This window comes from Crocodylus porosus, unplaced genomic scaffold (genome assembly GCF_001723895.1).
Source record: "Crocodylus porosus isolate Cpor-Errol unplaced genomic scaffold, CroPor_comp1, whole genome shotgun sequence".
Lineage (NCBI taxonomy): Eukaryota > Metazoa > Chordata > Crocodylia > Crocodylidae > Crocodylus > Crocodylus porosus.
The window spans coordinates 60,668,185-60,686,878 of NW_017728907.1; the positions used below are offsets into that span (position 1 = coordinate 60,668,185).

Here is an 18,694-nt window from a genome sequence, read left to right on the forward strand (position 1 = left end):
GCCTGGGGCCATGTGCATATACGTGTACCTGGTGCCCCGTGCCTGACCCTCCCAGCCCCCTGCAGGCTGGAACTCTGCCAGCCTGTGGGGGGCTTGTTGCGAAACTGCAAAATTCACAGATCTGAGTTTTACTTTGGTAAGGGGGGAATCGGCATTTTACTCTGTTTTTCCATGGGAAATGGAAAACCTGAATCCCTGCTTATATACCCCTGCTTAGATGTCAACCTTTTGGGGTGCCCTTAGAAAACTTTTTTCTAATGGGGCATATAGTGATGCAGAAGCTTTACTGTGGGGGCCAGAATTTAGGAGATTTGTCTAGGGACCGTGACCACCAATGACAACCTGTGGGGCCTCAGGAAGTTCCTTTTGATCCCATATCCTCTGAGCCCATTTTATAGTTAGTAAAATGGAGGAAATCTACTTCACTGCCTTGCAGAGATGCTGTAAAACCTAATTAAATTTTACAAGGCTTCCAGAAATCCTGAACAGAAGAACAGGAAGGTTGAAGGTTAGGACTGGGTTTCAGGGGTTTGGAATTGTATTTCTGCCTCTTCATGACCTTAGTGAAATCACTTAACTAAATATTTCTGAAACTAGAGCTTGCAGCCACAAGCAGTGTTACTAGACCCTTTCAGCAGTATCTTGAATCCTTCCCACTGCTGTATTAACGGCAGATAATTGTAAAGCAGTGGGATTATGAAGTACTTTTTTTGAAAGAGGATCCCAGTATAAATAATTTGAGAGCTGCTGACTTACTCTTATAATCTGTAGTGTGGGAATAATATTACTTTCTTAGTGAAGTGTTACACATGTAACTAATTTGAAAATGTTCTATAAAATGTTCTGTGATTCCTATTTAGTAAAACACTTGAACGTGTCCTTAATATTAAGCCTATGTTTTAAGTAATATTGCTAAATCTGGGTATACTTGTAGAGAAAATGTTTATTCTAAGTTAAAGCAACAATTTTATTACCGTATTATCTTTTAATGGTTTTACAATCTGTTTCACCAGTGCTGCTTTCACAGTAGTGTGTATAGCAGTGTCTTTATTCTGTCACTATTTCATCATCAATCAAAGCTTAGATTAAAGCATGCCACTCATTTAATAGACTATATCTCCTGGATACATTTAATTGTGCAAGTATTACTACTAGATGCCTTAATTCATTTGTAGAATAAACGGTAGTGATGGATTTGGCTCATTGTCAAAAACATTTTAAAAAAACAGTGCTTTGCCCATTAAATTTCCTAGTTTTATCATCTTCCTCAAGCACTCCATTTTTCTGTAAGCAGCAGAGTTTGGTTAAAAATGCTCTCTGCAGATTTTATGTCGAGATATCCAGAGCTTGCTTAAATTTTCTGCCTCAGACAGTGCGGTAGCTCTTATGTGTGAGCTGAATGAAGCTGACTTCATCTGAGAAACAAAGACCAAAGACCTTTTTTTTCCTTGCTCACCATAAGTCTAATCCTTTTCAAATTTGATGGATTTATTATGCCTCTAGCATTTATTTTTTTAACAACTGAATTTTAAATCCACAGAAACTCTTCTGTTGGCTTATCATTTTGTGCGGTATATTGGTACGTAAAGAATTATAAATGGCAAGGTAATCCAATATAGTTTCTTCTCTTTTAAGATCTCTGTGTTAACCGTGGCAGACGCAGTAAGAACCTGCTCACTGGATCAGTGCTATAAGTCATTTCTGTCTCCTGCCACTAGTGAGACAAAAAGGAAGATGTCCACCTTCGTTAGCAATATAAAGTCATCTGACAGCCCTACCCAGCATGCGGTAGGATTTCAAAAGGCATTTCAGTTGATACGAAACACAAACAATGGCACAAAACTCCAAGGAAGTAAGTCTGTTATTGTACAGTCCTTTTTATTATTTCTTGAGCTTGCATATTTCTTTTTTATCTGAATTGTTTGCTCTGACAGAGACGAGGGGACTCTGGTATCTTGAACTTAAAAATATTATGTAATTTTTAATTAAAAAGCATGTGTCGGATTTGAAATCCATACATTAGTGGCTGCTGAAAATTGTTCATTATATTTTCATTTACTTGTCCAGCTCACTGTTCTTCCTTGTTAACTGTATTATTTAATTATGGTAATCAGATCTCTGAATTATTCCTCAGAAGGGGACCCATTCTCATGGTAATCATTAGCGCAACCATTTCATTGACTGATAAGTGAAATACACATTCATACATGCGCGTACTCCAGTTATCCCAGTTCCTTTGGAAGTGAGCAATATCCCTCATCAAAATTATTCATGATAACTGCAATTGATAGAATATCAAATATGATGGTGTCCTAACTGAATTTTTACTCATCAGAGAGAACCTGCTTGAATTAAGCTGTGTGAAACACTATCCCAAATTCTTACTTTTTTAATTTAAAAAAAGAAAGAAATAACTGCACACTACGGTTGGACTAGCAAACGCACCCAAAATACAAAAACAGAAGTAGGTGACACATTATATTCTTTTAGATTTGTGAAAAGAGGGATCTACACTTTTGCTACTCTGAGCTTTGTTGACTTTTGAACTACAGACCTAACGTATACAATAGCTCCTATCTTTGTTTTGTTCATTCAAACATAGGGTGTTGTCAAAAGCAGGTCTTCAGCCTCTTCTGGCACACTGTTGAGAGGGTAGTGGCCTCATAATTAGAGGTACCATGTCATATCAGCACCAATAAAAAAGAAAATTAACATTATCAGCAGTTGGCTTTTTTTGGCTGATCTGGCTGATAATGTTGCTGAGAAATGCAGTGTGCATGCGTGCAGCTGCAGCATACATGCGCGGTCAGGAGTGCAGCCCAGCAGCTTGGAGAGCAGCATCTGGCTGATAAGTCTGTGGTGGGGAAGGGACTTGGGGGAGGCAGAATGAGGCCTTCATGGTGAGGGAGGGAGTGGAGCTGGGGCAGGGGTAGAGACAGGTGCTGCCCAGTCATGATGGGGCGGGGTGTGGGACAGCTGTGGGTGGCTTATCTGGGGGTTGGGGGAAGGGGGTAGCTCTCACTGCTGTGCACATCCCTGGTGGAGGTATGGGGGGGCATGTGTGCCCCAAATCTGTGCACAGAATGAGGGCAGGCTGTGTGCTCGAGGCTGGGGTTGCACCTGTGCCAACCTCTTCCCAGCAGGAGGCTGTGCCCGGGCTGTTCTTGGAGCAGGTAGCGGTGGCTCTGGAAGGGGGGTTACAGTGAATTTTCAGGTGGCTGTAGCTCCCCTCCCAACACTGTCACCACCACCCACCCCACCTAGCCTGGCACAACCCCAGTCCCGAATGCACAGTGGGCCCACACACAGATCTGGGGGGTATGTGCCCCCATACCTCCTCCAGGGTGCACACAGTGGCGGAAAACCTCCCTTTCCCCCCTTGCCCCAAATGAGCTGCCTGCAGCTCCATCCTGTGCCCTGCCTCACCACGGTTGGGCAGCATATGCCCTGCCCCAGTCCCACTCCCTCCCTCAGCATGGGGGCCTCGATCTGTCCCCCCCATGCCCCTTCCACAGATTTACCAGTCAGACTCTACTCTCCAAGCTGCAGGGCTGAATATCAGCAATTGGCTGGTCAATAATTGGCCATCAGTATCGGCCCAAAAAATCTTTACCAGTGTACCCCTACTTGTAATAAATCTAATGCAGCTGAAGTTGGCTGGTATAAGACTTAGGCATCAGTACTTATTCGAAGATTATTGGCCATATATTTTTACTGCATCCTAGTACCTATTTCATGCTTAGCATTCTTTGCACGTTAGGAATAGAATACACTTGCATACCCCACTGCAATGTGAAACTGCATTTTTATTTCACTTTCATGCAACTTTTATTGTTGGCTTTTGGAGCACGGACACATAAGGGCCCATTACTTGAAGTTTCAAGTTCAGTGCACTTGCTTTCCTTTAGAACAGCAGTTCTCAACCTTTTTTTGTACCAGGACCCATTTGTAAACATCAGTGACCAGTCCTGACCCAGTGTCACTCACTGCCAACTGCTGTCCCCCAGGCCCCAGCCCTCTTATGTGTGGGGCACTGGAGGGAGGGGGGACAGTGCGTGGGGCATGAGGGGGCTCCAAGCAGCCCCCCACAGGCTGGAACTCTGCCAGCCTGCAAGGGAAAAGCCACTTTCAGTTTGTTGATGACCCTTTTGATACATTCGTGCGACGCACTTTTGGGTCGTGACCCGAAACGCTGCTCTGTTAAGACGATGGAAAAATTTAAGCTTTAAGTTCAGTGCGCGCACACTTTCATTTTAAGACTCTTTATATAAAAATGACAGAATTGTAAAATTATGTATGTGGGTAGCAAACCTCAGAACTTGCAGGGCTGAGGCACAGCAGTTTGTGAAGAGGATGTATAATGCGCTGCCGTTTTCTTGTAAACAGCTTTCTAGTTGGCTTCTCCTGATATGCCCCTGACAGGACTTGTGGGTATGTCAAGAGAAGCCATTCACACTCAGAAAAATAAATTCATAATGGAAGAAATTATAGAGACACTCCTAGTGTGCGAGATGAGAGTTTTGTTGAAAAGGTTAATACTTCTGCATTTCCCAGCCCTCTGTCACTGCTTGCTGTAGTGGTGCCAACCAGAATCAGTAATTACTTTATATTCACATGGTATCCTTCATCCCAGAGGCTTGCAGGGTACTTTGCAAATTATATATATACATCTCTGCCACTGAAATCCCCTGATGTCTGGATGGCAGGAAGTTCTTAGTAGATAAGTAGTACACAGCAAGGTGCACAGCTGGAGAAAATTTAGAGCCTGGACACTGGCAGAGAATTCAGGGCTTTTACAGAGGTAAAATATCTCCTCCCTCATTGCTAGTGTAGGAAAGAAAGCATTGTATGAGAGAACTGCCTGTAGAAAATTGTAAAGCTTAAGCTGTGGCACAGAACCCTCATGCAAGCTTAAGACTCTCTCACTACCCTTGCTAGCAAGTTAAAAAAAAAAAAAAATGAGAGAGCAAGCTGTAGTGTTTTAAGCCATAGGCTAAACTTCGACTGCTCTAGCACAGGTACACGAGAGGGTTGAGAATAAAGGCTTCATGTTCAGGTTCTGACCAACTCATTGTGAGTAGGGCCCAGCCTTTGACTGCCCACACTGGAAAACTAATGAGAGCTTCAAATTTGTAGTTAAAATGTTGTGACTTGGAAGTATGGAATAGCTGCTAAAAGGTACCACAAAATGGGTGTTTTTTAGCCAGTGCAGATGCTTGCAACTCTTGAAATAAAGCTGTCGATAGCATTCATCATTTTTACTTGCATAAGGGTTTTTACAGCGTTACTGTCTTGAGTAAATCACGATCTAATGTACTTTGTCATGTGTGTTCCTGCTTAGATACAGATATGGTCATAATTTACCTCTCGGCTGGGATTACTTCAAAAGATTCCTCAGAGGATGATAAAAAGGCTACTCTGCGTGTCATCAATGAAGAAAATAGTTTCCTCAATAACTCAGTAATGATTCTCACTTATGCACTTATGAATGGTAAGAAATTTTTGCTGCATTAAGGAAGGATGAAAGTCCTCTTCTTGAGTATTGCAGGCTTATTAAATCCAATTAAGCATGCTTTTCTGTTTGGGGAATTAGTAATGAGTTTTGGCCCTTGGATTCCATAGGCTATTCCCCACATGTAAGAATATTTCCCATTTGGGAGATGATAAAACTACTTGCAAATCAAACCAACGCTGCAACATGATGAACTCCAGTTTTGCTGTATTTTGTAGTGTGTGCTAATTTGTAATAAGGTGGGAGCCTCAATTGAAAATAAGTTAATTCCTTTCTTCTCCATAACGGATGCAGCATATCTCTTTCAGAGGGAGTGACCGGTTTAAAAGAACTGGCATTTCTCCGAGATCTGGCAGAGCAGAACTCTGTGAAGTATGGAGTGCCTGATCGAATTGCCTTGCCTGTGATCAAGGGGAGCATGATGGTCTTAAACCAGCTGAGTAACCTGGAAACCACAGTTGGTCGATTTTACACTAACCTCCCCAACCGAATGATTGATGAAGCTGTCTTCAGTCTGCCCTTCTCAGATGAAATGGGAGATGGTGAGTGCTTAGAAAAACCTGAAACAGACTGGGGTAAAACAGAGGTTATCTTCCCCACCTTTGACCACGTTGGATTTATACCTGACTTACAAGCAGGTGTTTTTAGGTCTGCCCTTAAGGCAACTGCAAAGTGAATCCCTTTGTGCAGGGATCACATGTAAAATTTTAACATCTGTTATGGAGTATGTGTAGTGTGACATGGAATGAATTTAGGCTGTACTTGCAAGACGAAAATTCTTTTGTGGACACCTCCGTAATTTGAATTTGTGTAGGAAACTGCACTAAGTTTAAGGATTAGATTTTGGGGCTAAAATGATAGCCACAGTGCCTCTGCATTCCAGCAAGCCCATCAGGCACTTGCTCATGGCCTGAGCTGGCCCTTTAACGAGACCACAGGTGTTGTTATGGCATCATAATGGAGGAGGAAAATGCCTTTCTGATGGTGAAAAGATGAACCATCCCTCTTTGTACTAAAAGAAGCAGGACCATAACTTCCTGCGTGGTGTTCCTACTGTCCATTATCACCAGGGTGGGGCTGGTCCTGGAGTGCTCCCAATCAGTAGATGATTGGGAGTATTCTGGGGCTCAAGCCATGGAGCATTCCCAGTCGGCCAGTTGTCAGTTGATTGTTGGCCAGCTCCAAGGACCATATAGGGGCTTGAACCAGCCCTGTGGATTCCCAGAGCCAGCTGACAAATCAGCTGATTGTCATGCACACAAAAATAATGATCCTGGGCTCCTCCTGCACTGGCAAGTATGGTGCAATTTGGATCTCATCCTCCATCCTAAAATTGCGCCTTCTGCCACTCACCTGTGGCATGGCAAGAGGCTCAGTTGTTGGGATTGTAATTAGATCCTGTTGCATCTTCATATTAATACCTATCAGTGGTCTAAGGCATATATAATTATGGCTATGTAATTATGTGACTCATTTAGTGAGCAGGAGGAATATCTAAATGCATGTTCAACTGCTCCTTCTCAATCTTCCATCAGCTGCTTGTATCCTATGGAATGCATCTACAGTTTTATGCTAGCAGCAGCAGGTATAAAATGTAGCTGCACAGTGGTGTCAGTGAGAGATGTCAAAACTTGTGTTAGCTTTAATGCTGTTGTTTAATTATGTGCTGCAGATATTGCCAGCATATAGAACTGACCCAAGGGGGTGCAGGACCCAGGGCAAATCAGCTTGTGTGGGGGCCCCCCTTAATAGTGCATGGGGCCATGGTACCCCGACAAAGGGGAGTTCCTGTGCTGCTTCTGCAGCACGGGGCTGAGCTGCCAGTTCCAGGCCAGCCCCATGGCTCCACCCGGCTCCGTTGGCCCCCCAGAACATGGGGCCTGGGATGGTTGCCCCACTTAGCCATGCCTTAGGAATGGCTCTGCCAGCATATGGTGTCTATCACTGGCAGTGCTTCTTGAATCAAGCACTTTACTGGGAAACCATATTTGTATGTCCTAAGGAGAAAAATGCCATAAAGCCTTAACTTGCAAATTTTGAACAAAGTAGAAAAACATGTATTTGCAGTAAAATACTTAAAATTGTGTGTTCTGAAGAGATGCCCACTTACAGGCCTGGTCTTAAATTTTATTTCTAAGTCTTGGGATCTATTTTTGCAAAAAAACCCCTCCATCCTGGTGCAGTGTATGACTTGGAAAATTAACCTTGCTAGATGGATGGAAGGGTCTTCTTGTCATTGAGGTAAACCTGGTCCAGTTTTCACTTAGCACATGCTCTGTGTTCTGTATTATTAATTAAGTGGAGACTTTGTTTATTGCTAATTTACTGTGTTATTCCTCTTATACTAAGGTCTGATAATGACTGTAAGTAAACCATGTTACTTCGGAAACCTGTTGCTGGGGATTGTTGGCGTGGATGTTAACCTTGCATATATCTTGGAGGATGTCACCTATTACCAAGATTCTTTGGCCTCATACACGTTTCTCATCGATAACAAAGGTAATTTTGTGATTCAAATACTATAAATATGCTACCTTTCTATTCCACTGAAATAGGAAGCCAACTCTTAATTATAATCCTGATTTATAAGCATAGGAGGAGGTAGGATGACAGTAACAGTGCATGATGTAGATTATTAAAAGATTAGCACCAGTTGTTTGATTGTCTATCAGTAATTGCCAGCCAAACTGAAAATGTGAGTGTATATATAGTTTGGAATTATTATTATTATAGATCTATAGATCAGTCGTGATATGGAATGTTTCCTATTGCTGAAATAGATTTTCCACATTGGAGGTTAAAAAAGCAGAACTAACATTTGAAAGAAGAAAAAACAGTTTTTATAGTTCTTTACATTTTTTCCTGCAATCCCAAGTGCTTCTGTTAAAGCCTATATCACTGAGTCATGGTTTGTTTTCAGTTAAATTACTAAGCTCTTAGGATTTTAAAGATCTGTTGGCACTAATCTGATTTATTACACGATAATACGTTTACTTTTGTATGATAATTTTTTTAATTGAACAGAACTCTCACATATGCAGCCACAATTCTTGTCCTTGTTTTATCTACATTTAGCATTTCCTGAATGAACATTTGCACTAAAACCCCATTTCTGCTTGTTTTAGGGTACACGCTTATGCATCCATCCCTTACAAGGCCTTATTTGCTGTCTGAACCACCACTTCACACAGACATCATACATTATGAGAACATTCCCAAATTTGAATTGGTCCGCCAAAACATCCTTAGGTAAGGAAGTGGGGCTGAAGTTGTTGCTTACAATAAGAGTTTGCAGAAGCCAAAAGCATTTGTGCAAAACATTAAAAGGAGTTACGTTCTTGAACTACTCTTCCTGTATTTAGTGGTTTCAGTATCCAGAAATCCAGGCAGAATCAAAGTCCCATCTTTGTTTATACAGGACAGCTTTTTCTACCATTTTATCCGTTCCATCTTTAATATGCCAAGCAGCAGTTTCTACATGTTCCCTTGAGAGACTCTTCTTATCCAGTATTGCCCATGATCAGGAAGTTTACCTAGGGATTCAGTTTGGATTGTCCTTTTCTCTGTTTCCATCAGAATTATTAGTAACCCTCAGTAGTTCCTTGCTTTCTCAGGGTTTGTAGGTATTTACAATACTGTCCCAAACCTCTTAGCCATTATAATACCACATGTCTATTTGATACTAGGAATATTTTCTCAGTCTCTCTAGATTTCTGTGCCATGGCCCTGTTGTAATTTCTTCCATATTCTCTAGCTATTTGTTATCTTTTGAATAGTGAGGTGCCAAGAACTGAAGCCCTGTTTTATTTCCAGTAGGATTGCACCAAACTGTATAGGAGGGCCTGCCTCACAGTCCACTGAAGTCAGTGGAAATGTTTCTGTTGACTTGAGTGAGAGTTCAGTCAAACCTATGGCAAGGAGCTCTCTCTTCCCTGCTTCATGATGGAAATAACTTTTGTGTGTGCAGTTTTACCCTTCCTTTGCTCAAGTTCTTTAGAAGTTGAATTAGATGTAACAATACCTGATCTAGAGAGAGATGATCTGTCTTTGACCTATCATGTTGTTAACCCAGGTGTGCTTTGCTGTCCATCTGCATCCCTTTCAGAGTTACTGCTCCCCAGTATTCTGCCTTCCACTAGCTATTTGCACTTTGCATTATTTTCCCTGCCGAATGTACAGTTAAAGCTGTGTTAACCGGCATTCTAGTAACCGGAATACTCTATTAATTGGAGTTCCCAGCCGGCCAGACACGGGGGTGGGGAAGCTTGCATACGGCAGCCACTGCCACTACTCACCCCCCTGCGCTGGCACCACTCTGCTTGCAGCTGCCGCCACCCCTGCTCCACATACAGCTGAAAACCCCTGCCTCAGGTAACCAGAATTTTTAGATAACTGGCACCCCTCCCCACTTTACCCAACTCGTGCTGGATAATAAAGCTTTTACTGTACTAGCTTGCATTTTTTATCATTGCATCTCGGTCTATTTTCTGCTGTTATTTCTAAGCTTCAAATTCAGAATGTCCTAATTAAAAATAATTGCATTACATACCACTAATAAAGAGCCTTTCATCTTCAAAGATCTGTTTCAAAAACAAACAACCACCCTTTGTTTCCACACACCTTCTTTGAAGTCTGTAAGTATCCTGATCCCCATCTGTAAATGGGAATTGAGGAAAGAGGTGTTAGATGATATGCCCAAGGCTGTAGAGAAAATCTGTGTTGGGATTAAACTGGGGAGCTTTTGGCTAATGGGTCATTTGGTACGTTTAACAAATAGTTTGGAGAGCTTAGAAATATTTCTTGGTTTTCTGGAAAAGACTGTTTGAATGACTATCCAGAGCTTCCTAAGAAGGAAGGTTAACTTGTAATGTGCAGCATAGGATATTGAAAGTACTATTGTGTATATTATAGCCTAGCTATTTTCCCCAAACATTGAGCTAGATCAGGGGTGGCAAACAGGGCCCACCTGGCTACACCCCCCCAGCCAGAAGCCCCTGCTTCTGGCCTGGGACCATGGGGCTGTTTTTGTGGCTGCACCAGTGCAGGAAATTCAGGTAAGAAGTGTGTTGGGGTGGGGGGGGGCTAGGGGAGGACCGTGAGGATCACCCCAGTCCTTGGGGCTGGGCCAGCTCCTGCTGAGTCCCACGGTCCAGCCAGGAGCCAGTGGGTGGATGGGAAAGCGGAGGTGGGAGGGAGTGGAAATGAGCAGGAGCGCAGGGCCTGCATGAATGTCATGGGGTGGTAGGAGCACGGGGTGTGGGCTTGCAGGGGTCTGTGGAGCCAGGCTGGGCTGCACCAGCAGGGAGAGGGGGGAGCTGGCTCAGCTGCACAGAGCCCCTGCCGGCCGGGACCCTGTACCCCTGCCGCCCTGCTCTGGGCTCCACCAGCGCTGACCCCAGAACAACAGCAGGGGCCCTGCGCTCCTGTCCAGCTGCCACTGGCTCACTCCCAGTGCCCTCGCCCCAGACCTGCAGTACAGATGGGGAGTCCTGACCCCACGTGCCCCACATGCACCCATCTAGACTGAGCAGCGGCAGCGGGCAGCGAGCAGGTGCTCAGCACAGGGGAAAAGTGGCCGCTCCCCCTCCCCGTGGTCAGTGCTCCTTGCTGCAGCTATTCGTAGCCTGCGCAGTGTGGTCCTGCCTCTCTGCTGCATCGCCGCTGCCCCACAGAGCACCTGTGGCGACGGAGAGCAGACCACTAATAAATTAAAATATATTATTATGGTTGTTTGATTTTTAGCATGTAATCTTTTTCCCTGCTAGGATAGCAAACCCTCTTCCACAAAGGCATACTTCCAGGGACTAGGGGAGGGACGTACGGTGGCAAAGGTCAGAGGTTAGGGATGGGACTTAAGGTCTCAAGATGGTAACTCGGGGGCAGGGCACCTGTCAGGGGGCAGGGCTATCCATGCAGCCCTCAACAGCTTGCCAAAACTCCGTAAGCGGCCCTCCACCCAGAATAATCACCTGCCCCTGGGCTTAGATGGTGGCATTGCCTGAGCAAGGGATTGAGCAGACCAGGCGGCACTGAGCAGACCAGGGATCAGATTTTCACCTTTGTTCCAGAGGGAGGGAGTATTCTGGGCTAGTCCTATTTCTGGTGCATATTACTAGCCTTAGCATGATGGAAGCCAGTGCTTTGGGAATGGGGGGGGGAATCTCTGCTCATCCCCCAAGGCTGAGTGAGAAGTAGCAGCCCCACAGAAGGTATTCCCCTTTCCTGCCATTCTTCTACCAGAGAAACATGTAGCTTTATGGCCTCTTGTGATCCCCATTTCCCCCTGCATTGACATACATCTCAGGTTATGATGGTGTCCCTTGTAGTATTCACATCTTGCCTAGTTTGGATGTCTCTGTTCATGTGAGTCAACTCACCACCCCTCTTTCCAACCCCATGAGTGGTCTGTGATCCTCTATGACAGTGATTCTCAACCAGGGACCCGTGGCACCCTGAAATACTGAGATCCATTACTACAGGTTGCTGTGCAATAGTATCACTGTTAGCTGGATCTAGTAGGTTATATGTCACCTTGGAAGCTTGCTATGTTACCATATTTACTCGAATCTGTAACAGTTTCCCCTCCCTTTATCAGCATGGGGGGAACCTACTCATCTTAGTTTTGTGTACAAAGCAGGGTAGGGGACAGGCAGCTGCTGCAGCTCAGACTCTGGCCCTGAGCCTGGGTCAGGCCTGAATCGGACCCCCAGCGGCCTCCTAGCCCCCACATCTACTTGCCTGCAGCTTCGCACATATGCGCGCGCGCACACATACACACGCATGCGCGTGCGCACACACTTGTTTGTTTACATAATTCATTTGGAAGGTAAGCACAACAGGTCCTTGCTGAACTGATTAATAGTGATGAGAATTTATTACATTTATTGTATTGTTAATACCTTAGGGTTCTTGCAGTCGTGGAAAGAAATACAGAAATCTGCTTCTCAACTGGTATCCCTCTCTGCACTCTCCATGGTCTCGCAGGAGTGCCTATGCATACTGTACTTGTGTTCTCATTTCAGCTCATCTGCTTTGCTCTGTTCTTAAGAGCAGGCGTGATATTGAACTAGACAAGACTCCCAATGTGCAGGGACTTCACTGATCCCAACTAGCTAACTAAAAAGGAATGGCTTGGGGTACAGTGTGATGTGCATGAGCAATTCTGTAAATTTAAACCCTTCTGGTTCTGTATTTTAGAGCTAATTTTAAATGTGCTTACTCTTTACTTATTAAATTGAGAGAGAAATAGTACCATTCCAAGAGAAACATGTAGTCAGGATGGGATAAACTATGACCAATATTTCCATGCATCTTTTTTAATAAAAATGTAAGGGCCAAGTCATTTCATCTTCTTCATTTGTACTGAAAAAGCCAGTTTTTGCTTAAATTGTGCAACATTATGCCAAGAGGAAAAACAGATGAATGCCTCTGTTCTTACCTAATTAAAAGCAGACTTTTAGCCAGCTCTTACAAGTAATCACATTTTATATAAAAGCAGTAGGAGGATTTATTTGACTCCAAGTTTTTTTCTAATATTTAATAAAATGTTGGATGTTGTTTGTTGCCAACATAGCCTCCCTTTGGGCAGTCAGATTATTACAGTCCCAGTGAACTCCTCACTGTCTTGGCATGTAAACAAACTGAGAGAAATTGGAAAAGAAGCCTACAATGTCAGTTATGCCTGGAAAATGGTAAGTGACAGAGATTTTGTGTGTGAATGGTGGCATATAGTTTTAATATATGTTAATATATTGAAGCTGGAGTCATTTGAATTTTAATTATACTGAAACAGTATGAATGCTTCTCTTATTGCTGTAAAGAATTGGGCATTCCATTGAAATTGCAGTTTCAAAGGTATTACGGTGTCTGCACATGGATGAGCATGTGTATTAGGGGGAGGGTATATGTCCTAGTAAATACATATACATGCACGCCACTCCACATATACATACATTTCATTATATGTTATATATGGGTATAAACATTCAATGATTATACTGTGTATTTTCCCAAAGGAAGAAGATATATGCTTGCCTGTAGGTCAAATTTATAAACAGGAGCAAAGCTCAAGTAACTAAACATAAATCCGCCAGAAACCCAAGATAAAAAAATATCCTTAAAACATACTGTTAGGCTCTAATTTGTTACTAATATTCTGGTACTAATGAAAATACATAGGAAAGAAACAGCTTTATTTTTTTATTGCGCTCTTTTTAAACCAACCATTAATTGAATCTTTTTCTTTACTGGTGATTAGATATCATTTCAAATGCTGACTTCATCCTATCCTGTGCTATATTGCCTACAACGTTTCAGAGAAAGGTGTAGGCTAGGGACAGACATTCAAAAACCCAGAGCCTGAATTGATTCAGTCTTTGCAGATTAGTGTAACCTGCATAGATTGAACCAATTTGCGAGTGAATAGATATTGATTTTTTACTCCGGAAATGTAGGCACATGCCTGCAGTGGCTCAGGCCGCAAGCTCGGAGGTGCTAGAGCAGCCCTTGGCTAGAAGAAAACTAAGCTGGGGGGGGAGGAGGCCAGGCCCAGGCAGACCTGAGTATGATTGGGTAGGGGTTTAAACTCCCACCCTGGTCTGCAGGGACCGCTGCCAGTGTGCACCTGGAGGGGAAGCAGCCCCTGTCAGGGGTCCCCAGCCTCGCTCACTCACTGGTGGGTGGCAGGAGCGGAGGTGGGCCCAGACCCCGGTGGCCTGAGCAGTAGCAGGGGCTTATTCCCCCATTGCAGGAGGGCCAGCGCAGGCACTTATAGGCTCCACTCATGCACCCGGGGCTGTGCACCTGGGGCTGCAGTGGCCAGATGCCAGTAGCCTGAGGGAAGGGTGGTGGGTCGATCCCATCGTTGCAGGCAGCAGTGGTGGGGGCACCAATACAGTGCCCTGGGCCAGGTCCCTCTGAGGAATGGCCAGCTGCCTGCAGGGAGGGCCACTGTGACCTGGCTGCAGGTATGGGGGAGCTGTGGCTACAGCCTGATTCACCACTGCCTCCCACTGCAGCAGCATGGCCCGGGCTGGGGTGGCCCCAGGTGGCAGTGCCTGTCTCCTCCAGTCCCACACGGGGCCCGTGGCAGCAGGTGGGCTGTAGTGACTGTTCTGTGGCGGTGACGGTTTCGGGTAGCCAGCAGGTGACAGGTGCCTCATCTCCGCATGCCACAATGGTTCCCCCCGCTGCCAGCGGGAGAGGGAGAGGCGGGTTGCCATGGATTAGATGCTGCCTACGCTCCTGGGCTGCATTGAACTGGGGGGAATTTTGGGCCGGGCTTCTGTGGGCCAGGGGCTTGGGTAGCAGCAGGGGGAGCTGATGGACCACCACAGCCCGGTTAGGCCCAGCCCCGCGGCCTAGGGCAATAAGCAGTGACTGGCCCACGGCAGCCCGCCCCTTCCTCTCCCAGTGGTGGTGGAGGGAACCATTGTGGCGGGCAGAAGTGAGGCACATGTTACCTGCCTGCTTGCAGTGCTGTGCGCTCTGGGCAAGTTGTCATGGGCCAGTAGCTGCCTATACCCCTAGGTTGCAGGGCTGGGCCCAGCTGTCTGGCTGCTGCGGCTCCTGGTGCATGAGCAGAGCCTGTTGGTGCCCACACTGCCCTGCTCCTCCCCTCTTCCCCCCGCTTCAATGTGGGGGATTAAACCCCCACTTCCCCTCTAGCTGTTGGGTTCTGGCCCCACCCTCGCTTCTGCCGCTGGAGCAGCAAAGGATGGGGGGCTGGGGATACCTAACAAGGTCTGCTGCCCCCTTGCCAGGCAGACCTGGCAGCACTCCAGAGCAGGGTTTCCCTTCCTCACCCTTTTCTCGGTCAGCCGGAGCAGTGATAATGCTCCAGTTAGGTGGAATAAGGGCAGGGCCAACCCTGCTTGGCTGGAGCAGACTGCCCAGCCCATCCTAGGGCTGCAGAGCATACTGAGATACTGGAGGAGTCTGATTTAACTTAAACCAGGGTCTGGGACAGAAGTTGCATAAACTGGTTTGACCCAAATCAGTTAAGTCTGATTCAGCCAGGTTTATCTTAAACCAGTTTCAGTCATTTTGAAACTGGCTTATGTGCACTGAATTTATGACCTGTTTCTGATCACTTAAACCAGTTTATTTGAAACTTGTGTCCCTAGCCAGAAAGAGCTGTTAAAGGCATTACTTATAGTCTAACCATTTAAGAACTTGAACATTTGAAATTTTTCCCAAATGGTTGTTCCTTACATAAATGTTCCCTGTGTTGCCTTGGGATAAGACATGCACCTGTAGTGTAAAACGCAGGACATGTCACACAACCATCTGTCCCTGTGTGTTTTATTTTAACATTTGGAACTTTGCCCCATAAATACTTTGTGATCTACACAAGAAGAGTGCAATAACTTGTAAAACTCTCTCAACATCAACTAAAGAAAAATATTTCCACATACAAGCGTCAGGGCCTGAAAAATCTGTGTATAATCTAGAAGAATTTCTAATCATTAGACTTTCCAGCGTAAAATCAATTCAAATGGAATGGAGGTTTGTATCTTTTTAATTCTGCTGTAATCACTAAACAGATCATATTTAGTGAAAGGATTTGGTAGACCAGTATCATTACCATAAGGAAAGAGTAGTTCTTTTACCCAGTAGCAGGGAAATAAAAGATTCTAGTAGCTCTTGCTTTCTGACTTAATTTGTGAACAAATCTTAATGCTTATCTTGACCACGAGAATAACATGACATTTGCAACTAAATATGATCCAAGCAAATTTTGCTAATGCCAAGAATAATTGGCTAACTACGTTGTATCAACAAACTTAACAGGTACTTATGGATCATTTCACTGTATCAGTGTAAATCTAACCTAAGAGATTATGCTGAGGAACTTGAAGAGATCAAACCTATCATCATGTAACAGAAATAAATTTTGCAATGTTGAAAGATTGTATGTCAGGTGGTCGTATAGCTTAGAGACACTAGTCCCACATTTTCTTAACCTGATGCACTTCAGCAGGATGCAGACCAGCCAAGCAAGTAACACATCCGATATAGACATGTAATAGTGATGATACTGTCACAGTATTATTTGTTTAGTTTGACAGAATTTTCCTAACTGGAAATAACATTCTAGTCCATTATCAGTATCTACATAAGAGCATTAGACGTCTGTGCAAATTGAGAGGAAAAAAACAAAACTATTGATATATTTAAAAAACTGAAAACAGAAGATCTAAGCTGAGCATCCACTTTGAAGAAATCTTTTATGCCTAGATCGATAGCTTTAATAAACTCGGGATAATTGATCGAAGTACATGTGTGAACAGAGCACTGTTGTTTTCAGACCTTGTAGTCATGCAGAGCCTGCCCACACAATTCCCTGTTGAGGATTATGTCCTTGCTAATTGTGAGGAAACTGTAGAGGTGATTAATTTTAGGAAGACAGAATAGGCTACTTGAGATTATGGATTAGTGGGGTGCCAGGTTCCAGAGTAGGGGAAACGAGAGAAAATTGAAGAAGAAAGCAAAAATTTGTAGGGATTAAGAAATAAATCAAGATTAGTTTTTGGTCTAACTTTGTTGTCTTGTCCTCGTTTTTGAGGTTCAGGACACATCCTTCATTCTGTGTGTAGTGGTGATTCAGCCAGAAATACCAGTTAAGCAGCTGAAGAATCTCAACACTGTCCCTAGTAGCAAGCTGCTGTATCATCGCCTGGATCTACTGGGCCAGCCCAATGCCTGTCTGCACTTCAAGCAGCTGGCAACATTAGGTAAGAAATCCCGCTGTTCATATTCAGATTACATATATTTTCATATAGCAAGAGGAAGAAATGCAAACATTTTCCACTTAAATCCTATTAAAATGTTTTTGTTTCTCGTGAAAAATTCGTTTTGAGGGAAGTCTTTTACCTGATGTTACTTTTTTGTACCTTTACATGCTTCACTAAACTGTGGAACCCTTACATTGTGGGGTATTTTCATAGGTACTCCCATTAATTTTATTTGGATTGCTCATGTTAGTATGCATATGCTAGAGAAAGTTATGCAGTTTAATTTTCAGCATAGAGGGGAGGTAGGAACTAAAAATGTCAAATCTAATTTAAAATTTATTTTCATTCTGTTGCTTTCGAGCAAATCATTAGTGAGAACATGAAAACAACAAAGTTCTTGCCAGTCAAGCTATATCCTGTTGACATTGGATTTATGCAGATTTTTCACAGCCATAAATATTTAATAGCATCATTCCATGTGAAGCAGTCAGAAGTTAAAACTGATAGAAATCAGAATTTTAATAATCTTTAAATTCTTTTTCATGTGAGAGTTTCCAGACCTTTTGACCCGAAATAAAATTCTGAGTTCAGTGGCATGTTGCCCCCAAAAAGGATGCATCTCTTTTCTGTGGTTTAAAATTATTTTAATCAACCCTGCTGATATCAGTAGTTGAGCAGATGATGTAGAAGGAGAAGTTGGCCTCAATCGGATTATATTAAAAAGTTTTAGTATGTAGGGAGAACAATTTAGAATCTTTTTAACAAGGACATTTTTGTCTTTCAAATTGATTCTTCTCTACATTTTACACTAATACTAAACAGAATTGTGAATTAATTATAATCCTACATGACAAAATGGGCAAGTTTCATGGAGGACAATTCAGCAATGACACCTCTTCATTGAATGCTGCAGCAAACAGCAAATAAGATCTTGGGTCATGTTGTGGAAGAGTAAGATGAGATGGAAACTGTTATTGTCATTAATTAAAAAAATAAAAGTCCTCATCTTCAATGTAGCATCCAGTTTCAGTTATCTCTTATTAGCGTATAGCAGAAACAGGCCCACTCAGAGGTCGAGAGAGGCCCAGGCCACTTCGATTTTTTGAGGTTCTTGGTATATTAAAAAAATATTAATTCATGGTGCACTACAGATGCACTATGGGCCACAGGTGATGTGGCCTGGTAATGGGACACAAGTTTAAAATTGTATGGTGAACATCTTCTTTCAATCCTGTCAGTGTATCTCTGTGTCTGTATATATAACCTCATTTGGAGATAATGTCAAAAAGTCTAAATTTGAGGCCTTCCATGAATGAGAGGCCTGGGCCAGATGGCCCTCCTGGCCCCCCCTGTGATAGGCCCTGAGCAGAAACAATTAAGATGGAGGCAAAAGAAAAACTTTACGCAAAACAAAAATATAAGTGGCTCAGACTACTCCGGTAAATGA

The 18,694-nt window shown here is 43.7% G+C and overlaps 1 protein-coding gene across 2 annotated transcripts in view; it reads left to right on the forward strand.

Moving 5' to 3' along the window:
* The window catches only part of CACHD1 (cache domain containing 1), a 180,066-nt gene that overhangs the window by 129,187 nt on the left and 32,185 nt on the right, over positions 1-18,694 (forward strand). For both annotated transcript variants that reach the window (XM_019531574.1, XM_019531575.1), the window contains exons 7-13: positions 1,636-1,852; positions 5,342-5,491; positions 5,821-6,054; positions 7,862-8,011; positions 8,638-8,761; positions 13,086-13,203; positions 17,079-17,247. In XM_019531574.1, coding sequence (XP_019387119.1) covers positions 1,636-1,852; positions 5,342-5,491; positions 5,821-6,054; positions 7,862-8,011; positions 8,638-8,761; positions 13,086-13,203; positions 17,079-17,247 — 1,162 coding nt within the window. The remainder of the gene's footprint in view (positions 1-1,635; positions 1,853-5,341; positions 5,492-5,820; positions 6,055-7,861; positions 8,012-8,637; positions 8,762-13,085; positions 13,204-17,078; positions 17,248-18,694) is intronic.